General features: G+C 47.3%; 1 protein-coding gene across 3 annotated transcripts in view; it reads left to right on the top strand.

The window, feature by feature from the left end:
* The window catches only part of xpo6 (exportin 6), an 86,567-nt gene extending 70,982 nt beyond the window's left edge, over positions 1 to 15,585 (top strand). For 2 of the 3 annotated variants that reach the window (XM_068003601.1, XM_068003599.1), the window contains 6 exons: positions 880 to 994; positions 2,945 to 3,116; positions 3,446 to 3,607; positions 4,381 to 4,479; positions 5,487 to 5,717; positions 11,494 to 15,585. In XM_068003601.1, coding sequence (XP_067859702.1) covers positions 880 to 994; positions 2,945 to 3,116; positions 3,446 to 3,607; positions 4,381 to 4,479; positions 5,487 to 5,717; positions 11,494 to 11,595 — 881 coding nt within the window. In that variant the 3' untranslated portion in view covers positions 11,596 to 15,585. The remainder of the gene's footprint in view (positions 1 to 879; positions 995 to 2,944; positions 3,117 to 3,445; positions 3,608 to 4,380; positions 4,480 to 5,486; positions 5,718 to 11,493) is intronic. The other variant, XM_068003600.1, reaches the window with a different exon arrangement.
* The last annotated feature ends 7,209 nt before the right edge of the window (positions 15,586 to 22,794 follow it).

Below are 22,794 nucleotides of genomic sequence, written 5' to 3'. Positions count from 1 at the left end.
CCTCTTAACCGTTGGCTCCACCCTTAGCCTTCCACATCTGTCGACATTCTTAGCCTCATTATCTCTTCTAACCTCAAATGGAAGTCCCAAATCATCTCCATTGCTAAAGCTGGTTCCCTTTTCTGTGTCAAACACTTGTCCCCTAAACAGTTCAGTGATCCATAAAGCCAAAGTCTGTGCATTAATTTGCCCATCTACACCCCTCCCATAACCCTGAACAGGATACAGAAAAAACTTGGTGATCTTACATTTAATCTCTATCTCCATCATAATCTTTCCACTTTGTGTTTTATTGATATTAAGACGGTCAGTGACCCTGTGAAATCTCATGCATGTTCAACTACTCAAAAGTCATGTTCATGATGTTAGAAGGGGGACTATATTTAGTGCAGTGTCTGCCTCTTCTAAACTGCAGCCCATTATAAGAAATGGTTGTTTTTTAATGCACTTGTTGAGATTTCAGGGACACTGGGCTATCAGTTTGTTTTTTATTCAGCTCCCTGTTAGAAACCTCAGCAAGTTGGCAAAGTTCAGAGGTGGGAAGGTTTGCCATTGCATCAATTGATCCTCGATAGGTAGGATGGTGATGGGCAAGGAGATCCAGCTCTAGGTTTTTAAATCCAGTTGCCATTGATACAGGTCTAGAGTGAAACGAGCTTGTGACAGGAAGTGACTTTCTAGCTCTGGCTTCTTGCTTTCAGTAGAAGACAGTAATTCGCTTAATATTTGTTCTGTGTTCTCTCTCCTGCACCATCAAACTACCCATTGCAGCTGCTGGATGTATCCTCAATGTGTCAAAATGGCACCTGACATGCTGCTAATGGGTCTGTTTGAGTATTTAGACAGTGCAGCCTAACACTGACTTCCTCTGTCTTTCAGGTGTTACTGATGAGATGCTCAGCTTCTTCCTCACTTTGTTTCAAGGCCTTAGGGTGCAGATGGGAGTCCCTTTTACAGAACAGATCATCCAAACGTTCCTCAACATGTTCACCAGGTAACTGCCTCCCGTTACAGTAATGGCGGGGGGGGGGACTGCCTCCCGTTACAGTAATGGCGGGGGGGGACTGCCTCCCGTTACAGTAATGGCGGGCGGGGGACTGCCTCCCGTTACAGTAATGGCGGGGGGGGCCGCCTCCCGTTACAGTAATGGCGGGGGGGGGACTGCCTCCCGTTACAGTAATGGCGGGGGGGGACTGCCTCCCGTTACAGTAATGGCGGGCGGGGGACTGCCTCCCGTTACAGTAATGGCGGGGGGGGACTGCCTCCCGTTACAGTAATGGCGGGGGGGGACTGCCTCCCGTTACAGTAATGGCGGGGGGGGACTGCCTCCCGTTACAGTAATGGCGGGGGGGGACTGCCTCCCGTTACAGTAATGGCGGGAGGGGACTGCCTCCCGTTACAGTAATGGCGGGGGGGGACTGCCTCCCGTTACAGTAATGGCGGGGGGGGACCGCCTCCCGTTGCAGTAATGTCGGGGGGGACTGCCTCCCGTTACAGTAATGGCGGGAGGGGACTGCCTCCCGTTACAGTAATGGCGGGGGGGACTGCCTCCCGTTACAGTAATGGCGGGGGGGGGACCGCCTCCCGTTGCAGTAATGTCGGGCGGGGGGGACCGCCTCCCGTTACAGTAATGGCGGGAGGGGACTGCCTCCCGTTGCAGTAATGGCGGGGGGGACTGCCTCCCGTTACAGTAATGGCGGGGGGGGGACCGCCTCCCGTTGCAGTAATGTCGGGCGGGGGGGACCGCCTCCCGTTACAGTAATGGCGGGCGGGGGGGACCGCCTCCCGTTACAGTAATGGCGGGGGGGACTGCCTCCCGTTGCAGTAATGGCGGGCGGGGGGGACCGCCTCCCGTTGCAGTAATGGCGGGGGGGACCGCCTCCCGTTACAGTAATGGCGGGGGGGACCGCCTCCCGTTGCAGTAATGGCGGGCGGGGGGGACCGCCTCCCGTTGCAGTAATGGCGGGGGGGACCGCCTCCCGTTACAGTAATGGCGGGGGGGACCGCCTCCCGTTACAGTAATGGCGGGCGGGGGGGACCGCCTCCCGTTGCAGTAATGGCGGGGGGGGACCGCCTCCCGTTACAGTAATGGCGGGGGGGGGACCGCCTCCCGTTACAGTAATGGCGGGGGGGACCGCCTCCCGTTGCAGTAATGGCGGGGGGGGGCCGCCTCCCGTTGCAGTAATGGCGGGGGGGGCCGCCTCCCGTTACAGTAATGGCGGGGGGGGCCGCCTCCCGTTACAGTAATGGCGGGGGGGGGCCGCCTCCCGTTACAGTAATGGCGGGGGGGGCCGCCTCCCGTTACAGTAATGGCGGGGGGGGGCCGCCTCCCGTTACAGTAATGGCGGGGGGGGGCCGCCTCCCGTTACAGTAATGGCGGGGGGGGGCCGCCTCCCGTTACAGTAATGGCGGGGGGGGCCGCCTCCCGTTACAGTAATGGCGGGGGGGGCCGCCTCCCGTTACAGTAATGGCGGGGGGGGCCGCCTCCCGTTACAGTAATGGCGGGGGGGGCCGCCTCCCGTTACAGTAATGGCGGGGGGGGCCGCCTCCCGTTACAGTAATGGCGGGGGGGGCCGCCTCCCGTTACAGTAATGGCGGGGGGGGGCCGCCTCCCGTTACAGTAATGGCGGGGGGGGCCGCCTCCCGTTACAGTAATGGCGGGGGGGGCCGCCTCCCGTTACAGTAATGGCGGGGGGGGGCCGCCTCCCGTTACAGTAATGGCGGGGGGGGGGCCGCCTCCCGTTACAGTAATGGCGGGGGGGACCGCCTCCCGTTACAGTAATGGCGGGGGGGACCGCCTCCCGTTACAGTAATGGCGGGGGGGACCGCCTCCCGTTACAGTAATGGCGGGGGGGACCGCCTCCCGTTACAGTAATCGCGGGGGGAGGACTGCGCCCTGTGTGTAATGTGTGTGTGTGTGTTTTTTCCCCTCTTTGTTATACAGGGAGCAGTTGGCAGAAAGTATTCTTGAGGAGGGCAGTGGTGGTTGTCGTGTGGTGGAGAAGTTCCTGAAGATCCTGCAGGTGGTGGTCCAAGAGCCTGGGCAGGCTTTTAAACCATTCCTGCCCAGCATCATCTCCCTCTGCATGGAGCAGGTGTACCCGATCGTAGCCGAGGTAAGGCTGGGATGCTCTTGCACTTCAAATGATGATGGAGCAGAACTGTTCTGACTGGTTTCTGTTGGTCACCTTTAGTGAAGGTGCTTTGTGTTCATGTATTCTGTGAGATGCTTTCAGTGTCTGTGGAATGTCCCCCTGTGCTCTTTGTTTAACCCTGTGTGCATTGGCACTGGTGGAAAGCTTGAATTGAGATCGACAGTGCTTTCCCTGATCCCAGAGTGTTTATTTGGATATGTTTTGGGTCCCAGTCCAGTCAGGTTACAGGCTGTTTCGTGTTGTGTTCAGTACCTTTGCTAGTTTCCTCATGCTCCTTTCTCGCTCTCCAGCGATCCTCACCAGATGTGAAGATGGAGCTGTTTGAGCTGCTTTACCAGATTCTGCACAACAACTGGCGATTCTTCTTCAAATCTTCTGTCCTGGCCAGTGTTCAGCGTGGAACTGCCGAGGAGCCGATGGAGAACGAGGCCCAGTTTGTTTCTGCTATGCAGGTAATTCTGGTTCTTGATCACGTTTGTGTCTATCATTTGCTGTTATGTTCCTAAATGGTCAGACCTGGCTCTGATCCATTCAGGACTGCTCAAAGCTCTGCTGCCAGTGCTGTGCTTCAGGTTACTGAGTACTCCAGTTCAGTACTGAGGGAGTGCTGCATTGTCGGAGGGGCAGTACTGAGGGAGTGCTGCACTGTCTGAGGTGCCGTCTTTTAGGTGAGACGTTAAACTGAGTCCCCTCTCCAGTGAGCGTAAAATATCCCATCGCAGTATTTGGGGAAGAGCAGTGGAGTTCTCCCCAGTGTCCTGACCAACATCTATCCTGACCAGATTATCTGGTCATTTATCTCATTGCTGTTTGTGGGATCTTGCTGTGTGCAAATTGTCTGCTGTTTTCTGCATTATATGACTGCACTTCAAAAAGTACTTAATTGGCTTTGCAACGCTTTGGGATGTTCTGAGGATGTGAAAGGTGCTATATAAATGTCCTTTCTTCCTTTATACGATACAGCTGCTTGCTATTGGGGTGACCATAGCCTGAATCACTAAAACTGCTCTCAGCTCTGGGACCCCTTGTGGTCAGTGTGGTGATAAAACCAAGCATTGTGGCACTGCCTTACAACATGTGCTGCTGCCCCCTCAGCTGCATGGGGAGAAATGGCCAGAGTGAGGTGCTGTCCCACAAGGAAGGAATATCCAGGGGTCTGGCTGTATGAGCTATTGATGGTGAAATGTTAAATCCAGCACACTGCCTCTTCTTGTTCTTTTGCCAGGCTTTTGGTCAGTCCTTTTTGCAACCGGACATTCAGATCTTTAAACAGAACCTGTTGTACCTGGAGACACTCAACACCAAGCACAAGCTGTACCACAAGGTGAGTCCTGCTCAGCTACACCTGCTGCAGTAGGTTTAGGGTTTCTTCACTCTGGAGTTGATTTTGATCCAGTAAAATTAGTGGTGCACTTCCCAAGCTGAGTTTAGCACAATGTTAGTAAGACCCTGAAATCGTCTGACTATTGCCGTACCTGACAGGAATGCACGAGACTTTGTCACAAAATACAAAGTTGCAAAGTATAAAATCCAGTTGTATTGGGCTAAGGTGGCCCTAACCACATGGTTCAATACATTTAGACATTTTGTTTAGAAACTCCAATGGCAATATCCAGGAAGTAATGGGACACTTGGACTGGGGAGAGACATCATTCCCCAGAAAGCTGCTGCAGCACGGCGGCAGACTGTGTGAGGCTCCCCAATGAACAGATCGAATGGTCTGGTTGCTGAAACACTCAGACTATTACTGCATCTCGACTGTGATTCGCCTGCCTATTTGGAACACTGACATCTTGTTACCAACCCCACCCCTCCACAATATCCAGTGCTGTACCACTTCCTGCCAGCGTTACATTGGGTTTCCTCAATTGTTTACCCTTTAGTGAGTGATGGACATCTAGCGACCAGATTTGGTGGCCGTTAATTACTATTAAAGTTAACAAAATCCAGGACATCAGGAAGAAATCCTTTATTATTTATACAGCAACTTGAAGCACTATACACTATGAGCCAGTTTTAGAATAATTTGAATAAGCAAATAACAGAACAAAATGAGGAATTTAGTAGTTTAAAAAAAAATTGAATTCAGATCATTTGAATTCAACAATTTGAGTGAAGAGTAGACAGTGCGTCAACATTCGGCATTCCACAGAGACTAGACATTTTCAGTCCATTAACACCTAGTTCTGTAAGAAATCAGCACAAGTTATGTAGATTTGCTTGCTGTGGAAAGGAGTGCAGGGCCAGTGCCCGCCCAGGCGCTCTAGGCTTTCAGACCTTAATGAAACTGTTTTCCCCTAACTCTCGACATTCTTTTTGTTCACCTCCCAGAAAATCTTCCGGACGACCATGCTGTTTCAGTTCATCAATGTGCTGCTGCAGGTGCTGGTCCACAAGTCACACGACTTACTGCAGGAGGAAATTGGCATCGCCGTGTACAACATGGCCTCCGTGGACTTCAGTAGCTTTTACGCTGTGTTTTTACCCCAGTTCCTGGGCAGTTGCGATGGTATTGACTCCAATCAGAGAACAGTGCTCGGCAGGAATTTCAAAATGGACAGGGTTAGTTACCGGAGGAGAACTGGAATCATACGAGGGCGTTGGAAAAGTGGATGTAACTCAAAGTCTGGGCACCACAGCCAAAGGGGTCCCTTTCTAAAAGTCCCCAAGTGCTTAGTAAATGCTGTATTGTAGAGTACTGTGTTTAGTAGCTGTGACTTCTCTTGGTGGTAAGTGTACTGTCGGGACATGAGGAAAAGGGTCAGAGTGCACTTTCCAACTACTGCGCTCCCTAAAATCTGGAATAAGATGTGACTGTTAAGGGATGTGCAAAGTTTTATTGGAAGCCGTGTCCATCCAGTGTGCTGTATTGATGGATGTGCTAAAGGGTAAGGTCTGAGCTGAGCAGAATCCCTGAGAGATTTTAATGCAAACGGCAGAGAAGTCCTGTTATAGGTATGAGACCGCTGTCCCCAACCGTAACTAGTTGGGTGATTTAGGGCAGACAGGTTGCTCACAGGCTGATGTGCCTGTATCCTCTGTGTTTCGATGTAACCAGATTATATATTTGTGAGGTTATGCACTTTGGCAGGAAAAATCAGAGAGCAAGTTATTATCTTAATGGCGTGAAACTGGAAAGTACTGCAGTACAAAGGGATCTGGGGGTCCTAGTGCAAGAAAATCAAAAAGTTAGTATGCAGGTGATCAAGAAGGCCAACGAAATGTTGGCTTTTATTGCTCGGGGGATAGAATATAAAAACAGGGAGGTATTGCTGCAGTTATATAAGGTATTGGTGAGACCGCACCTGGAATACTGCATACAGTTTTGGTTTCCATACTTAAGAAAAGACATACTTGCTCTTGAGGCAGTACAAAGAAGGTTCACTCGGTTAATCCCGGGGATGAGGGGGCAGACATATGAGGAGAGGTTGGGTAGATTGGGACTCTACTCATTGGAGTTCAGAAGAATGAGAGGCGATCTTACTGAAACATATAAGATTGTGAAGGGGCTTGATCAAGTGGATGCGGTAAGGATGTTCCCAAGGATGGGCGAAACTAGAACTAGGGGGCATAATCTTAGAATAAGGGGCTGCTCTTTCAAAACTGAGATGAGGAGAAACTTCTTCACTCAGAGGGTAGTAGGTCTGTGGAATTTGCTGCCCCAGGAAGCTGTGGAAGCTATATCATTAAATAAATTTAAAACGGAAATCGACAGTTTCCTCGAAGTAAAGGGAATTAGGGGTTACGGGGAGCGGGCAGGAAATTGGACATGAATTTAGATTTGAGGTTAGGATCAGATCAGCCATGATCTTATCGAATGGCGGAGCAGGCTCGAGGGGCCGATTGGCCTACTCCTGCTCCTATTTCTTATGTTCTTATACCACCTGTTTTGGCAACAGTTGCAGCACTAATGTGTCTGAAAGGCTGCGAAAACTTGGTGCCAGCTAACTTATTTATCCTGTTCACTTCACTGATTCAGTAAACGGTGGGCTCCATAGGGAATCTTAAACTCTCACTCTGTGGCCATTAAAGCCAGTCCTGCCTTGGCTCATTGTGTTGTGGTCATACTGTTACCAGCTTGATTTGGTGACTGATTTGTAGGCCACTTACTGCAGGCTGGAATATGGGAGCAGTAAGCGGTGCTGTAGCCTGGGGCATTGCAAACTCCAGTATTGATCGATGCTCCACCACGGCCTGTCTTCGAGGCTATACTCCCCTCCATAGGAACGGTGATCCACTAACGCTGGCAACTTCACAGGGTTTATTTTCCAGTATTTCTTGTACCTGAGAGGCGGGACCGTGCTTAAAATAGGTCTTTGACTCTATTTAAATTGTCTTAAAGGGGAAGCTAGATAAGTACATGAGGGAGAAAGGATAGAATCATAGAAGTTACAACATGGAAACAGGCCCTTCGGCCCAACATGTCCATGTTGCCCAGTTTATACCACTATGCTAGTCCCAATTGCCTGCACTTGGCCCATATCCCTCTATACCCATCTTACCCATGTAACTGTCCAAATGCTTTTTAAAAGACAAAATTGTATCCGCCTCTACTACTGCCTCTGGCAGCTTGTTCCAGACACTCACCACCCTTTGAGTGAAAAAATTGCCCCTCTGGACCCTTTTGTATCTCTCCCCTCTCACCTTAAATCTATGCCCCCTCGTTATAGACTCCCCTACCTTTGGGAAAAGATTTTGACTATCTACCTTATCTATGCCCCTCATTATTTTATAGACTTCTATAAGATCACCCCTTAACCTCCTACTCTCCAGGGAAAAAAGTCCCAGTTTGTCTAACCTCTCCCTATAAGTCAAACCATCAAGTCCCGGTAGCATCCTAGTAAATCTTTTCTGCACTCTTTCTAGTTTAATAATATCCTTTCTATAATAGGGTGACCAGAACTGTACACAGTATTCCCAGTGTGGCCTTACTAATGTCTTGTACAACTTCAACAAGACATCCCAACTCCTGTATTCAATGTTCTGACCAATGAAACCAAGCATGCCGAATGCCTTCTTCACCACCCTATCCACCTGTGACTCCACTTTCAAGGAGCTATGAACCTGTACTCCGAGATCTCTTTGTTCTATAACTCTCCCCAACGCCCTACCATTAACGGAGTAGGTCCTGGCCCGATTCGATCTACCAAAATGCATCACCTCACATTTATCTAAATTAAACTCCATCTGCCATTCATCGGCCCACTGGCCCAATTTATCAAGATCCCGTTGCAATCCGAGATAACCTTCTTCACTGTCCACAATGCCACCAATCTTGGTGTCATCTGCAAACTTACTAACCATGCCTCCTAAATTCTCATCCAAATCATTAATATAAATAACAAATAACAGCGGACCCAGCACCGATCCCTGAGGCACACCGCTGGTCACAGGCCTCCAGTTTGAAAAACAACCCTCTACAACCACCCTCTGTCTTCTGTCGTCAATCCAATTTTGTATCCAATTGGCTACCTCACCTTGGATCCCGTGAGATTTAACCTTCTGTCACAACCTACCATGCGGTACCTTGTCAAAGGCTTTGCTGAAGTCCATGTAGACCACGTCTACTGCACAGCCCTCATCTATCTTCTTGGTTACCCCTTCAAAAAACTCAATCAAATTCGTGAGACATGATTTTCCTCTCTCAAAACCATGCTGACTGTTCCTAATCAGTCCCTGCCTCTCCAAATGCCCGTAGATCCTGTCTCTCAGAATACCCTCTAACAACTTACCCACTACAGATGTCAGGCTCACCAGTCTGTAGTTCCCAGGCTTTTCCCTGCCTCCCTTCTTAAACAAAGGCACAACATTTGCTACCCTCCAATCTTCAGGCACCTCACCTGTAGCGGTGGATGATTCAAATATCTCTGCTAGGGGACCCGCAATTTCCTCCCTAACCTCCCATAATAGAAGGTTATGTTGATATGCTGAGTCGAAGTACGGTTGGAGGCGGCCTGTGTGGAGCATAAATACCGGCACACGCCTGTTGGACTGAGTGGTCTGTTTCTGTGCTGTAAATGCTATGTAATTCTATGTCTTGCTACAGTTAGTCCTGGTAGATCTGTGTTTGACCTCACTGTTTACAGGATGATGTCGGTATGAATTGCTTTGGCCGATTAATGAACAGGCTGGGCTCAGCTATTCACATTTGTGTTTTGGGGGGAGAAGGGGGATTGGTTGAAGTAAAGAAAAAGTCACTTGTCCCCAGCCACTCCTGATCCCGTGGCTGGCAGTGGGGAGCCCGTCCCGTGGCTGGCAGTGGGGAGCCCGTCCCGTGGCTGGCAGTGGGGAGCCCGTCCCGTGGCTGGCAGTGGGGAGCCCGTCCCGTGGCTGGCAGTGGGGCGCCCGTCCCGTCGCTGCGCTGGGGGCGCCCGTCCCGTCGCTGCGCCGGGGCCGTGAGTGTGCAATCCTGAGGACCAGGACCAGTCACTAGCATAAAGCTCCTTTAGCAGCTGGGTGGCATGATTCCATTTAGGGTGAGGATTACTCGTGTCAGAGCTCTGTGCAGCGGTTGATTCAGACCAAGAAGCCCAGGGTCAGGTGAGCTGGGAGGAAGTCATTCGCCGATCCCTGGTCAAACTGCCGTTCATTCACCAAAACGTATTACGGTCAGGTGGGATTTTGGTTTGCTTTTTAAAATCTCCCTTGTGAAGATATAAGATAGAAGTTTTAACTCTTGCTATTTATTACATGGCCAGTAGGGTTTAAGTAAGAGGAGCTGTATTTTAAAATTAAGTTGTAGCTTCTATTTTGCCATTGCCACTCATGATTGGGAGTTTCAAAGGATGCTGAGAGATTGTGTTCAGATACGCCACTGTAGCGAGCTGGAGAAAAATCATTGCATGTTACAGCAAAAAAACAGACTATTTGGCCTCTCAAGTCTATGTTGTTTTTCTCCATGAGCCCCCAGTCTATTCCCACTCTCACTTGCTTCCCAGACCCTTTAATACTCCTTTTCTTCAAGCAGCTACCTAATTCCCTTTTTAAAAAAAAATATGGATTTAACAACATCTTGTGGCAGCAAATTACACATTCTAACCACCCCTGGGTAAAGAATTATTTTTTAAACCTCCCCCATAATTTTTCTTGCGATTCATCTTAAATGTGTGCCCTCTCGTTACGGCCTCACTGATCAGTGGGAACAATCTCTTACTGTATGTCATAACTCTTCGTAATCATGATGACCTCTATCTGTTCACCCTTTAACCTTCTCAGCTCTAGTGAAAAAAGCTGTAACTCAAGTCTCTCTTCACCTTTGGTAACATCCTGCTGAATCTGCACTGCGCCTCTCCCATTATCTCCATCGCCTTCCTGGGCTTTTTCAGGGCTATGGGGAAAGAGCAGGGGAGTGGGATTAATTGAATAGCTCTTTCAAAGAGCCAGTACAAACACGATGGGCTGAATGGCCTCCTCCTGTGCTATATAATGGAGGGCCCAAAATTATACACTATATCCCAATTGTGCCCTACGGTTTTCTACAAGTTCAAAATAACTTCCTTGCTGTGCCTCCAGGTACAAAACCAAGGATTCCATTTACCTTTAGATGTCCTTATCAATACTGCCAATTTCACTGATATTTTTATTTATATACCAGGGTCCCTCAGGCCCTGTATTCCATTGGGTGCTGCTTTTAGAATCATAACATTTTACAGCACAGAAAGAGTTCATTCGGCCCATCGTGCCTGTGTCAGCTCTTTGAAAGAGTTATTCAATTAGTCCCACTCCCCTGCTCTTTAAGTTGTAATGTTTAAGAAAATTTTAGCTGAAGAAATTTGATAAATGTGTCTTTCCATGCAGCTGCCTTTAGATAACTGGAACTAACTTAGATCTGAGAACTGGTGGGGGGCTGTGCTGGGTAGTGTAGCACAAAATACTTGGCTTTGGAATTTCCTATTCTTATTCTGGGCAGTGTGACAATCGAGATAGTTGTTCTGATGTTGCGACTATTAAGTATTGCCACTGGGATTTCAGTGAAGTGTAATGTGTGAAATCGCTACTGTTTGTTTGAACTGAAAGACATTCAGTGATACAATTATAGAATGTGGCCACCCAAACACTAGGGTGAAGCCCTTGAGAATGTGCAAGCGTTTGTGTTGATTGGGTATCAAATGATCGTAAAAGAGTAACTTCTGCCACCCTTTGAGTGTATCGAACCCAGTACCATGAGTGATCCTATTGATGTTCGAAAGGTGAAATGAAGGTTTAATTCTATTCATTGTCTTAGCATAAACTGAAACTGTTTGCTTCGTTGTAGAAAGGATTGGCTCTAGAAGATGACACTAACATTTCTCTCTCTCTCTTTCTCCCCCTTCCCCCCCCACCCCCACCTTTGTGCTAGGACTTGCCTTCGTTTACACAGAGTGTACACAGACTTGTGAATGACCTGCGTTACTACAGGCTTTGTAATGGCAGTTTACCTCCTGGAACAATCAAGCTATAGCCCCCCGATTGATGCCTTTGCCTTGCCCTCTCGCCAGGCTGTCCAGCGCCACCTGCTAGCTGGACCCCTCAGTACGCTGCAGCACTTTGTGTCTTTGTCCTGCAGGAATATAATGGTTGTATTCAGTACATTGACATGATGCAAACCAATCATGTAGTCCGCACTGAATAAGACATCAATCATTCGCACCTTCGCATCGATGTGCTCCTCTCGGCTGTTTCATTGGATTGACGAGACTCTCCCGGGCAGTGCTACTGTGTTCGGCACTTTGTGTTTCCTCATTTGATTTGCCTTGAACATTTCTGCTCTGTGCAGGCAGAGGAACTTTCAATTTTAGGTCATATCATTCCAATGTGATACTAATGGCACATGCTTAATGGATGAAGTGCTTGTGTTGTAAACTGTGTTCAGGTCCATTGAACTACCCTCTCCAAAAAGTATGCTGGATTATTTTTTAATGAACAGATTTTAAGTTGGGTAAATTTATTTTATATTTTCGTTAGACTTCCACTCATCTTTGCAACATCTCTGCTGCGATCTCTTTTCCACGTTAGTCGATCCTGTTCAACTTTTATTGGCCTCTGTGTGGCATGTGTCCATTTCTGATTTATTGAGTGTGGGCTGTGTTGAGGTTGGGCTGTGGGATGAGGAATTGTGGCTGGTTCCGGAAGCGTAGGAGGAAAGAGGTGAGAACATGTTCGAAATGTGTCGTGTGATCAGCAAATGTAAACGACCAAGTGTTCATTTTTTTTACATTTATATTTTTACTTTTATTAATATCTAACTTATTCTCCATTTGTGTCTGGACTCTGGTGATGGTCTATTAAAGTGGGCTTTCATCAGTCAGACCCTGACAGAAGGGGGAATCCCTGCACAGGCCCTCTTTCCTGCTGCAGTTATTGGACCAGGTGTCTCTCCAGTTGTCCTGGTCCAACAAGTCTCGACACCGTGTGCCTCTGCACTGTTCAACTCTGAATCTGCTGTCCAAACACTTATTTATCTCGACGCATTTGCTGGAAAAGTGGTATTGTGGAGCCAGAGCCCTGCAAATATTAGTTTGTTTTGGGGGAGGGGGAGGAGGAAGATTAGCGAACATTGGTGAGAGTAGTTGGGATGAGAAGTTCAGGCGTGTGTTTGGGGTTCAGGTTACTGTCTGGGCCGTGGGACCTGCATGTCTGGTAGATCTAGAGTGGACACATGACTGCCCAGAGTTTAATTGGGAGTTCTTGACCAGTGAAGAGGGTGGAGGGACTTGTTGCAGAACAGCAACATCATGGAATTCACAGCGACCCTGAGCCGTGAAGAGGCTGGGCTCTGTAGTTTGGGCGTTTTGACTGGGTGATACCCTCGTGCTCACCTGCTGCCTTCCCAGGATGTACGTCAGTCACTCAGGCAATGCCAGTTATAGTGTTAGAGAGTTAGCCACCTGGGCTGAATGTGTTAAATACGTGGATAAAGCCTCCATTATACTTGAAGATTAAACTCTTTTTTTGTTTTCAAAGCAGCAGATTGTTCCACCCTTAAATTATAGGTACAGAAATTCTAGGAGTCTGAAAAAAGTAGCTTTTTTTAAAATCAGGGCTTCAATTCATATTGTAAAGCCCGGTTATCATCCACAGGATATTGGTGCCCTTTTCAGGAGCAACTGACTGTCCTTCCTTTCTGCCACTGTTGTTGCTATAAAGCACATCCCTGACCATTTAATCCTTCGCTTTCCTTTAGGTCAAAGGGGCTTTGGGCAGCAAATGCCATTTGGAGACTTGGCTGCCCTGGTTGGTCCGTGTGTGGTCCGTGTGTTCTCCGTGTCCTCAGCTGTGATCGACCCCTAACTTTAATAGCCTGTACTTCCTGCCCTGTTGATGTCTGTCTGACCCACAACCCATCTGTTCTCAGGGCGACAAAATAAATCATATAACTTTATTTTAAAAAAAAACAAAAAGCTCCAAACCAGTGCCTGAATTCCCTACATTTCTTTTACCGTTTGTTAAAAAGGTGCTGGCAATTTGCAATCTCAAAACAAAATCTGGATCCAAATAGTTTAATTCGCAATTGGAAATAAAACAGATGCCACTTCATGCCTGTCTAGGGAGGGAGTTTCTGTCTAAAACAGCGCACTACTATGAATTGCTGATGAGAGGAGCCCACTGCATTGTGCACTACACCTGGCACCAAATTGGCACGGAGACCACTGTGTTTATCGCATAGACTGGTACTGTTGCGATGCCTCACTAAAGGAAATGAGAGCTCTCATTACATTGTGGCCAATTCCACATGGACCTGTAGTTAAGTGATGGTTGTCACGGTCATTTTTGGAACCTCCACCTTCAGCAGGAGTTGAAATGCACTATGTAAATAGTACAGCTCACTTACTTTTCTAGAACAGAGTAAATGTTACCAACACCTTATACTGGCCTTAAACAACCTGCACACCAAACAGGCACCAGCCAGTCTCCTGTACGCGGTTGGATTTGTATGTTGCACTGTGCAGTGTATCTGTATGACTGTAATCTGAAATTGCTGATTCCTTTGGAGAGAAGCTGCTGTGTTTTAAAACTGGGAAGATCTGATTTGAAGTGATTTTTTGATTTCTGGGCTGTGGATGTTTGATTCGGACATGAGTCCGCAATGAGCCAATCTTCCATTTGTACTTTTACTCTTTGCCTTGATGAGCACATGAATAAAGTAAGGCTTTTTAAAGAAATTTCCTTTACATTTTGCTGCATATTGTACAGGAACAAAAGGTACTCTGTTGCAGCTTGCTGTGAACTCCAGTACATTGTGGTTTTCATTTCCATTGGATTTGAGTCATGCACCAATCAGACATGGCAGATAAGTGGAAGTCTAGCATTTGTGGTGCTCTACCACCGTTGATTGGACTTGACCTCTTTGATTAGGGCTGTTGCCAAAGCTTCTGTAAGGCCTGTTGGTTCCCCGTTCTTACAAAGGGGGAACCTCGCACCGTGACTTTTTTAATGAATCCATTCCCCTCCAGTTGATTCACCAATCGCTTCCTTCTGCTTTGCTTTTACCACAAAGCTGGCCGGGCAGGTGTGCCACAGGCTCCTTCATGCCCCATGTCAGCACTGTTCCATCAACAGCTAATAGGATGTGTACTTTAGCAGTGTGCGACCTGTCTCACTGGCCCTTCCTTCCCCAAGGGTAGGGAGATTTGCTCTTCCACACCATTCCAGCAGAGGGTGAGGAAGATTCCCCGCTTGGGAACTGAATGGAAGTTGAAATCAAGCTTCGATCCTGTGCTCTGGTGCTGGGCCTGCTAGTGGTGAGATCGTGTGCTGTGGAGACACTGGACCTCCCTTGACAGGGTCCAATGCTGTAGATTTCCTGGGGCCTCCATTAGTGGCTCAGGCTCTGGAGGCACTAAAACCATCATGGAATCCTGTGTCTGGAGTTGCTGAGCCCTCTCGGTAAGATCCTACGTTATGGGGCATCTTCAGTGGCTCTTGTCCTCTGAAACCTCCTTTGGAGAGGCCCGGGGCTATTGTATGGTTCTTTTCCCATTTGAAGTATGCTACTTCTGCAATCTGATTGAACTACGCTGTGGTATTTTTACTAGACGCTCTCTGTACCTGAAAGGATTTCCTTCCATTGTACAAATTAAATGTGACGCAAGTACCACCGTGTAGCACTGCTGGTCTCACCATTGTAAAATGTGGCTGACCAGCTTGTGTATTGAAATTTGAAGCTCTGTTTACAATTGTACTTAGAATGCCTGTATTTGTACAGTCGCTGCAAGTATGTGTGCAAGACACATGCTGCCTCACGCAGCCCGCACCATGTACAAAGTGGTCTCTGTTTATTTTTTTAGGATTATGGAAATACTTTGTGTAAAAGTGGACATCCTTGAGATTATAAACAGGTTCCAGCTTTCACCAGGGCTGTATCAGTGTTTCTGGATGTAAATATATGAGACTCTGTATTGTGCCTGAACACTTACAATGAGAAGTGTATTAAATCTACACACTGGTTTTACTATTTGTGTTGATACCATTTTGATTCTGTGACATTCCATTGCAACACTCGTCTTTTAATAAGTTACATTTTTTCAAAATTTGTGTAGCTATGAATTTTTTAAAAATAAATAATGATCCTAATAAGTGTTTGGCTTCAGCAGGCATTTGGGAATGATCAGGAGGTTCAAAGAATCTACAGCTCGGACACCTGTACAAAAGCAGCATTGCCAACCTGTGTCACTGCCAGATTGAAGGGTGAGCCAAAGTCTGATTCAGGCTCTTTGGAATTGTGTACGGTTGTTTACAGGCTGTTCATTTAAACTCTCAGAATTCTCCATTTACCTTTTGGGATAACTCGTGACATTATGAGAAAGATCACTCAGCCCCTTTGTCAGAGTTTCTACAGTCCAAAGTCCTATAAGTTTACAAGAAACAGGCAATTTGGTTCAGTGATCCCATTTCCCTGCCCCCCCCGCCCCCAAAAAAATCCAAATTATGTTGATGGGGAGAGTATTGTTCAGGACAAGATAGCTGCTTATAGAATCGTACAGCAAAGAAGGCCGTCATTCGGCCCATCGTGCCTGTTCCACCATTCAATTAGATCACGGCTGATTTGTACCTCAACCCCGTTTACATGCCTTTGTTCCACATCATAGAATGGTTAAAGCACAGAAGGAGGCCATTCAGATTGTCGAGCCTGTGCCGGCTCTTTGTAAGAGCAATCCAGTTAGTCCCATTCCCCTGCTCTTTCCCTGAAGCCCTGCAAATTTTTTCCCTTCAAGTATTTATCCAATTCCCTTTTGAAAGCCACGATTGAATCTGCCTCCACCACCCTTTCAGGCAGCACATTCCAGATCATAACTACTCGCTGCGTAAAAAAGTTTTTCCTCATGTCGCCTTTGGTTCTTTTGCCAAACACCTTAAATCTGTGTCCTCTGGTTCTTGACCCTTCTGCCAATGGGAACAGTTTTTATTTTATTTACTTTATCTAAACACATCTATCAAATCTCCTCTTGAGCTTCTCTGCTCTAAGGAGAACAACCCCAGCTTCTCCAGTCTCTCCATGTAACTAAAGTCCCTCATCCCTGGAACCATTCTAGTAAATATTTTCTGCACCCTCTCTAAGGCCTTCACATCCTTCCTAAAGTGCAGTGCCCAGAATTGGACACACTATTCCAGTTGTGGCCGAAACAGTGTTTTATAAAGGTTCATCATAACCTCCTTGCTTTTGTACTCTATGCCTCTATTTATAAAGCCCAGGATCCTGTGTGCTTTTTTAACCACCTTCTTAACCTGCCCTGCCACCTTCGCCTTGATACCCTCACACAAGAATCTATCGATCTGAGTCTTGAAAGCTCCAATTGACCCTCCAGCCTTTTGGGGAGATAGTTCCAGATTTCCACTACCCTTTGTGTGAAGAAGTGCTTCCCGATTTCACCCCTGAACGGCCTAGTTCTAATTTTAAGATTATGCTCCCTTCTGGATTCCGCCGCTGGAGGAAACAGTTTCTCTATCTACCCCATCAAATCCTTTTATCATTTTAAACACCGTGATTAGATTATACCTCAAGGGAATACAAGCCAAGTTTATGCAACCTGTCTTCGAGTTTAACCCTTTAACCCCCAAATATTTTTGGGTTTTAGGCTAGGTTTTCCAATTTGGTTCAGTGCCATTGACCTCACATCCCTTATGATCTGGAATGAACCTTGACCTGATCACTGGGTAAATGACAGACCCCAGGCCACTGTACTCTGGTTTACTGGAATGACCATGTGATCTCACTTTCACTAAGTGAGACTCAGACTATAAACCAACAAATGGTTTATTTCAACATCAAACAGTTAAATGAACAGCATACAATATATAATAAACTTTACTGCTTGGTAGATAGCAAATTAATAAAGATACCACCACTCCCTCAGCTCTCCAAATGTACATCGAACCTTTGAAAATGGATATTCACAGTGTAACGTTCCACTGAATTAAACAACAAAATTCAGACTCTGCTTAAAGCTCAAAGACTTAATACAGAAAAATAAATTTTTGTCAGAATCTGGAAAACACAAATTGTGACAAAAAAAACAAAGAAATTAATGGGCTGTTATGTAAGACAATTTACATAGAATTATGTAGAATGTACTGCATAGAAACAGGCCATTCGGCCCAACTGGTCTAGCCCGGTGTTAATGCTCCACACGAGCCTCCTCCCTCCCTACTTCATCTCAAACTATCAGCATATCCTTCTGTTCCTTTCCCCTTCATGTGTTTATCTAGCTTCCCCTTAAATTCTTCTTTGCCATTTGCCTCAACTACCCCTTGTGGTAGTGAGTTCCACATTCTAACCACTCTCTGGGTAAAGAAGTTTCTCCTGAATTCCCTATTGGATTTATTAGTGACTATTTTAGATACACTTGTGGGACAGCTTCCCTTTGAACGAGTGTCTGTTTCGAGTCTTTACGTGGCTCATCCACGTTGCAATGCTAGCGGCTCTTGTTTCGAGGGGGCCCCCCCCCACCCCCGGGGTCGTTTCCATACCCGCTGAACTGGGGATCGAATGGTGTACAGTTTTCTCTCGGGATGCCTTCCTTGAGATTCTTTGGAGTTCTCTTAGACATCACCAGCTGAGAACTACTTTCGGGGTCTCCTGGTCTTCAGAATTGACCTATAGTCCGTTCCAGTCCAGTCTTCCATGATTTGGTTTTCAGCTGGGCACTTGTAGATCTTGTTGCCTTCCTCCTTCTAGATCTACCTTGTGGAGGCTCATGCCGCTAGTACTGCAGGAGTCAGCCTAGCGGTGCAGCTTCTGTATTTTACACCTTGGTTAGATGCCACCATTCAGGCGGGGAGGTTTTTTTAGCCCGGTGCCAATCCCATCCGGCCTTGAGCGGACTCACTTTTTGTTTGAGGGTTCCCCTCCTGTGGGAATGTGATCTCCATCAGACCACCATTTGAGAGTTCTTTGAGAAGTCATAACTGCCACAGATGGATTGTGACTGGCAAGATCATGACTCGCTGCGACCAAGAACACACAAGACGATCACAGCTACAGTAAGACGAATACTTCACCAAATAAGTGCCAGTTTGGTCGCGATTTAACTGCAGAGCTGCACGATTACAGCCGTATCCTACCGTAACTGGACTTACTAAAACAAACATCAGTTGAGGGCAAGTCGTTACCCCCAACTTTTGGTTCAACTCCAGGTAGAACCTGGTCTCTTGCCTGGACAGGCCAAGAGAGAAATTGCTTACCTCTGCAGATCTACGCAGATCACCCTTCAGTGAGTTCTTTGAGCAGCCCATTCAGCCAATGATGTAATGTTTCCAGCGGGACCACAAGGAGGCACGGCTCACTGTGACCGAGAACTTACAAGACAGCCACAGCAACCAGAAGGCTGATCTGCGAGAGCTACCTACTCAGCCTCGGGGAGAGTCGCGTCATAGATACTCCCGCCAAATTTATGGCCCCTAGTCCTGGTCTTCCCTGCAAGTAGAATCATCTTCTCTACGTCTATGCTATCAAACCCTTTCATGATCTTAAAGACTTCTATCAGGTCTCCTCTCAGTCTTCTCTTTTCTAGAGAAAAGAGCCCCAGCCTGCTCAATCTTTCCTGATAGGTATAACCTCTCAGTTCTGGTATCATCCTAGTAAATCTTTTTTGCACCTTCTCCAATGCCCCTATATCCATTTTATAATATGGAGACCAGAACAGTTCACAGTACTCCAAGTGTGGTCTAACCAAATTTCTATCCAAGTTTAACATATCTTCTCTGCTTTAAATTCTATCCCTCTAGAAATGAACCCCAGTGCTTGGTTTGCTTTTTTTAATGGCCTTAATAACCTGCGTCACTACTTTTAGTGATTTGTGAATCTGTACCCCCAGATCCCTCTACCCCAATTAGACTCTTATTATCCAAGCAGTATGTGGCCTCCTTATTCTTCCTACCAAAATAACCTCACACTTCTCTATATCGAAATTCATTTGCCAATTAAATGCCCATTCTGCAAGTTTATTAATGTCTTCCTGTATTTTGTCGCAGTCCTCCTCGGTAATAACTACACCCCCAATCTGGTGTCATCTGTAAATTTTGAAATTGTACTTCCGATTCCTGCGTCAAAATCATTTATGTGGTCCCAGCACCGATCCCTGTGGAACACCACTTCCCACCTTTTGCCAGTCTGAGTAACTACCTTTAACCCCTACTGTCTTCTGTTTTGTAGCCAGCTTGCTATCCATTCTGCTACTTGTTCCCTGCTCTGACCTTAGTCATGAATCTACTATGCGACACCTTATTGAAGGCCTTTTGAAAATCCAAATATATTACATCTATATTTCCTATAGCTCCTTGAAAGTGGAGTCACAGGTGGATAGGGTGGTGAAGAAGGCATTCAGCATGCTTGGTTTCATTGGTCAGAACATTGAATGCAGGAGTTGGGATGTCTTGTTGAAGTTGTACAGGGCATTGGTGAGGCCACACTTGGAGTACTGTGTACAGTTCTGGTCACCCTATTATAGAAAGGATATTATTAAACTAGAAAGAGTGCAGAAAAGATTTACTAGGATGCTACCGGGACTTGATGGTTTGACTTACAGGGAGAGGTTAGACAGACTGGGACTTTATTCCCTGGAGAGTAGGAGGTTAAGGGGTGATCTTATAGAAGTCTATAAAATAATGAGGGGCATAGATAAGGTCGATAGTCAAAATCTTTTCCCAAAGGTAGGGGAGTCTATAACGAGGGGGCACAGATTTAAGGTGAGAGGGGAGAGATACAAAAGGATCCAGAGGGGCAATTTTTTCACTCAAAGGGTGGTGAGTGTCTGGAACGAGCTGCCAGAGGCAGTAGTAGAGGCGGGTACAATTTTGTCTTTTAAAAAGCATTTGGACAGTTACATGGGGAAGATGGGTATCGAGGGATATGGGCCAAGTGCAGGCAATTGGGACTAGCTTAGTGGTATAAACTGGGCGACATGGACATGTTGGGCCGAAGGGCCTGTTTCCATGTTGTAACTTCTATGATTCTATGATTCTATATGATATAATATAGATGGTTATTTGGCATTAAGTAATGGGGTAGAACTCGGTCCCGAAGTAACGGAAGAGCTTAACGGCGCTGCCAATTTTTAGAGGTAAATTGAAGGAGCAAGTTCCCGTGTTTGTATATGTGCAGTAAAACACTAAAATGGTGAACTTGCTCCTAGTGATGAGTGGGCAATATGACAGCTTTGAATTAAAGGCCATTACACACTGCAATCAGGGAAATCATTGCTAAAGTGTAAACTTGCTCATCTGCCCAGCTGGAAAGTAAAATTAAGGAAAACCCAAAAATGTTTTATAAATACGTAAAGAGCAAGAGGAAAGAGTAGGGCCAATTAGAGACCAAAAAAGTAACTTATGTGTGGAGGCGGAAGATGTGGGTACGGTTCTTAATGAATACTTTGCGGTCTATCTTCACAAAAGAGGGGGACGATGCAGAGATTGTAGTTAAGGAGAAGTGTGAAATATTGGATGGGATAAACATAGTGTGAGAGGAAGTATTAAGGTGTTTAGCATCTTTGAAAGTAGATAAATCGCCACTCCAGATGAAATGTGTCCCAGGCTGTTAAGAGAAGCAAGGGAGGAATAGTGGAGACTCTGACCATCATTTTCCAATCCTCCCTGGCTACAGGCGTTGTGCTGGAGGATTGGAGGACTGCTAACGTTGTACAGTTGTTTAAAAAGGGAGTGAGGGATAGACCAAGTAATTATGGGCCAGTCAGTCTAACCTCGGTGGTGGACAAATTATTGGAAACAATTCTGAGGGACAGGATTAATTGTCATTTAGAAAGGCACAGATTAATCAAGGACAGTCAGCATAGATTTGTTAAGGGAAAGTTGTGTCTGACTAACTTGATTGAATTTTTTGAGGGGGTAACAAAGAGGGTCGATGAGGGTAGTACATTTGATGTAGTCTACATGGATTTTAGCAAGGCTTTTGACAAGGTCCCACATGGCAGAGTGGTCAAAAAAGTAAAAGCCCATGGAATCCAAGGAAAAGTGGCAAATTGGATCCAAAATTGGGTCAGTGGCAGGAAGCAAAGGGTAATGATCGATGGGTGATTTTGTGACTGGAAGGCTGTTTCTAGTGGTCTTCCGCGGGGCTCAGTACCAGGTCCCTTGCTTTTTGTGGTACACATTAATGATTTAGACTTAAATGTAGGGGGCATGATTAAGAATTTTGCAGATGATACAAAAATTGGCCGTGTGGTTGATAGTGAGGAGGAAAGCTGTGGACTGCAGGAAGATATCAATGGACTGGTCAGATGGGCAGAAAAGTGGAAAATGTAATTCAATCCAGAGAAGTGTGAGGTAATGCATTTGGGGAGGGCAAACAAGGCAAGGGAATACACAATAAATGGGAGGATACTGAGAGGTACAGAGGGACCTTGGAGTGCATGTCCACAGATCCCTGAAGGGAGCAGGACAGGTAGATAAGGTGGTTAAAAAGGCACATGGGATACTTTCCTTTATTAGCCAAAGCATAGAATATAAGAGCAGGGAGGTTATGCTAGAATTGTATAAAACACTAGTTAGGCTACTAGTTAGATAAATATAAAGGGCCAGGGGGCAGGGAGTGGGGCAATGGGATCGGTTCAGGATTGGGTGGTGGGGAGGGCAATTTGGGATTGGTTGGTTGCGGGGGACCGAGTGCTACTGGCAGAGCCAAGCGGGCAGTAAGCGTGGGTGGAGCCTGGAACCTGGGGGTGGAGCCTGGAGCTGGGGGGCGGAGCCCGGAGGGGCAGGAGGGTGGAGCTGGGGAGGTGGAGCCCGGAGAGGGGGGGGGGGGGCGTGGAGCCCGGAGAGGGGGGGGGGGGCGTGGAGCCCGGAGAGGGGGGGGGCGTGGAGCCGGGGGTGGAGCCTGGAGCCGGTGGGTGGAGCCTGGAGCTGGGGGCGGAGTTGGGGGTGGAGCCTGGAGCCAGTGGGTGGAGCCTGGAGCTTGGGGGGTGGAGATGGGGGTTGGGGGGCGGAGCCTTGAGCTGGTGGGCGGAGCCTTGAGCTGGTGGGTGGAGCCTGGAGCTGGGGGTGGAGCTGGGCTTGGGGGCGGAGCCTGGAGCCGGTGGGTGGAGCCTGGAGCCAGGGGGTGGAGCCGGGGGTTGGGGGCGGAGCCTGGAGCCAGTGGGTGGAGCCTGGAGCTGGGGGGTGGAGCCTGGAGCCGGTGGGTGGAGCCTGGAGCTGGGGGGGGGGGGGGGGG

Source organism: Heptranchias perlo, chromosome 22, assembly GCF_035084215.1.
Source record: "Heptranchias perlo isolate sHepPer1 chromosome 22, sHepPer1.hap1, whole genome shotgun sequence".
Taxonomy (NCBI): domain Eukaryota; kingdom Metazoa; phylum Chordata; class Chondrichthyes; order Hexanchiformes; family Hexanchidae; genus Heptranchias; species Heptranchias perlo.
Note: the sequence above shows the minus strand (reverse complement) of the source record. Positions and strands in the feature narration are given on the sequence as shown.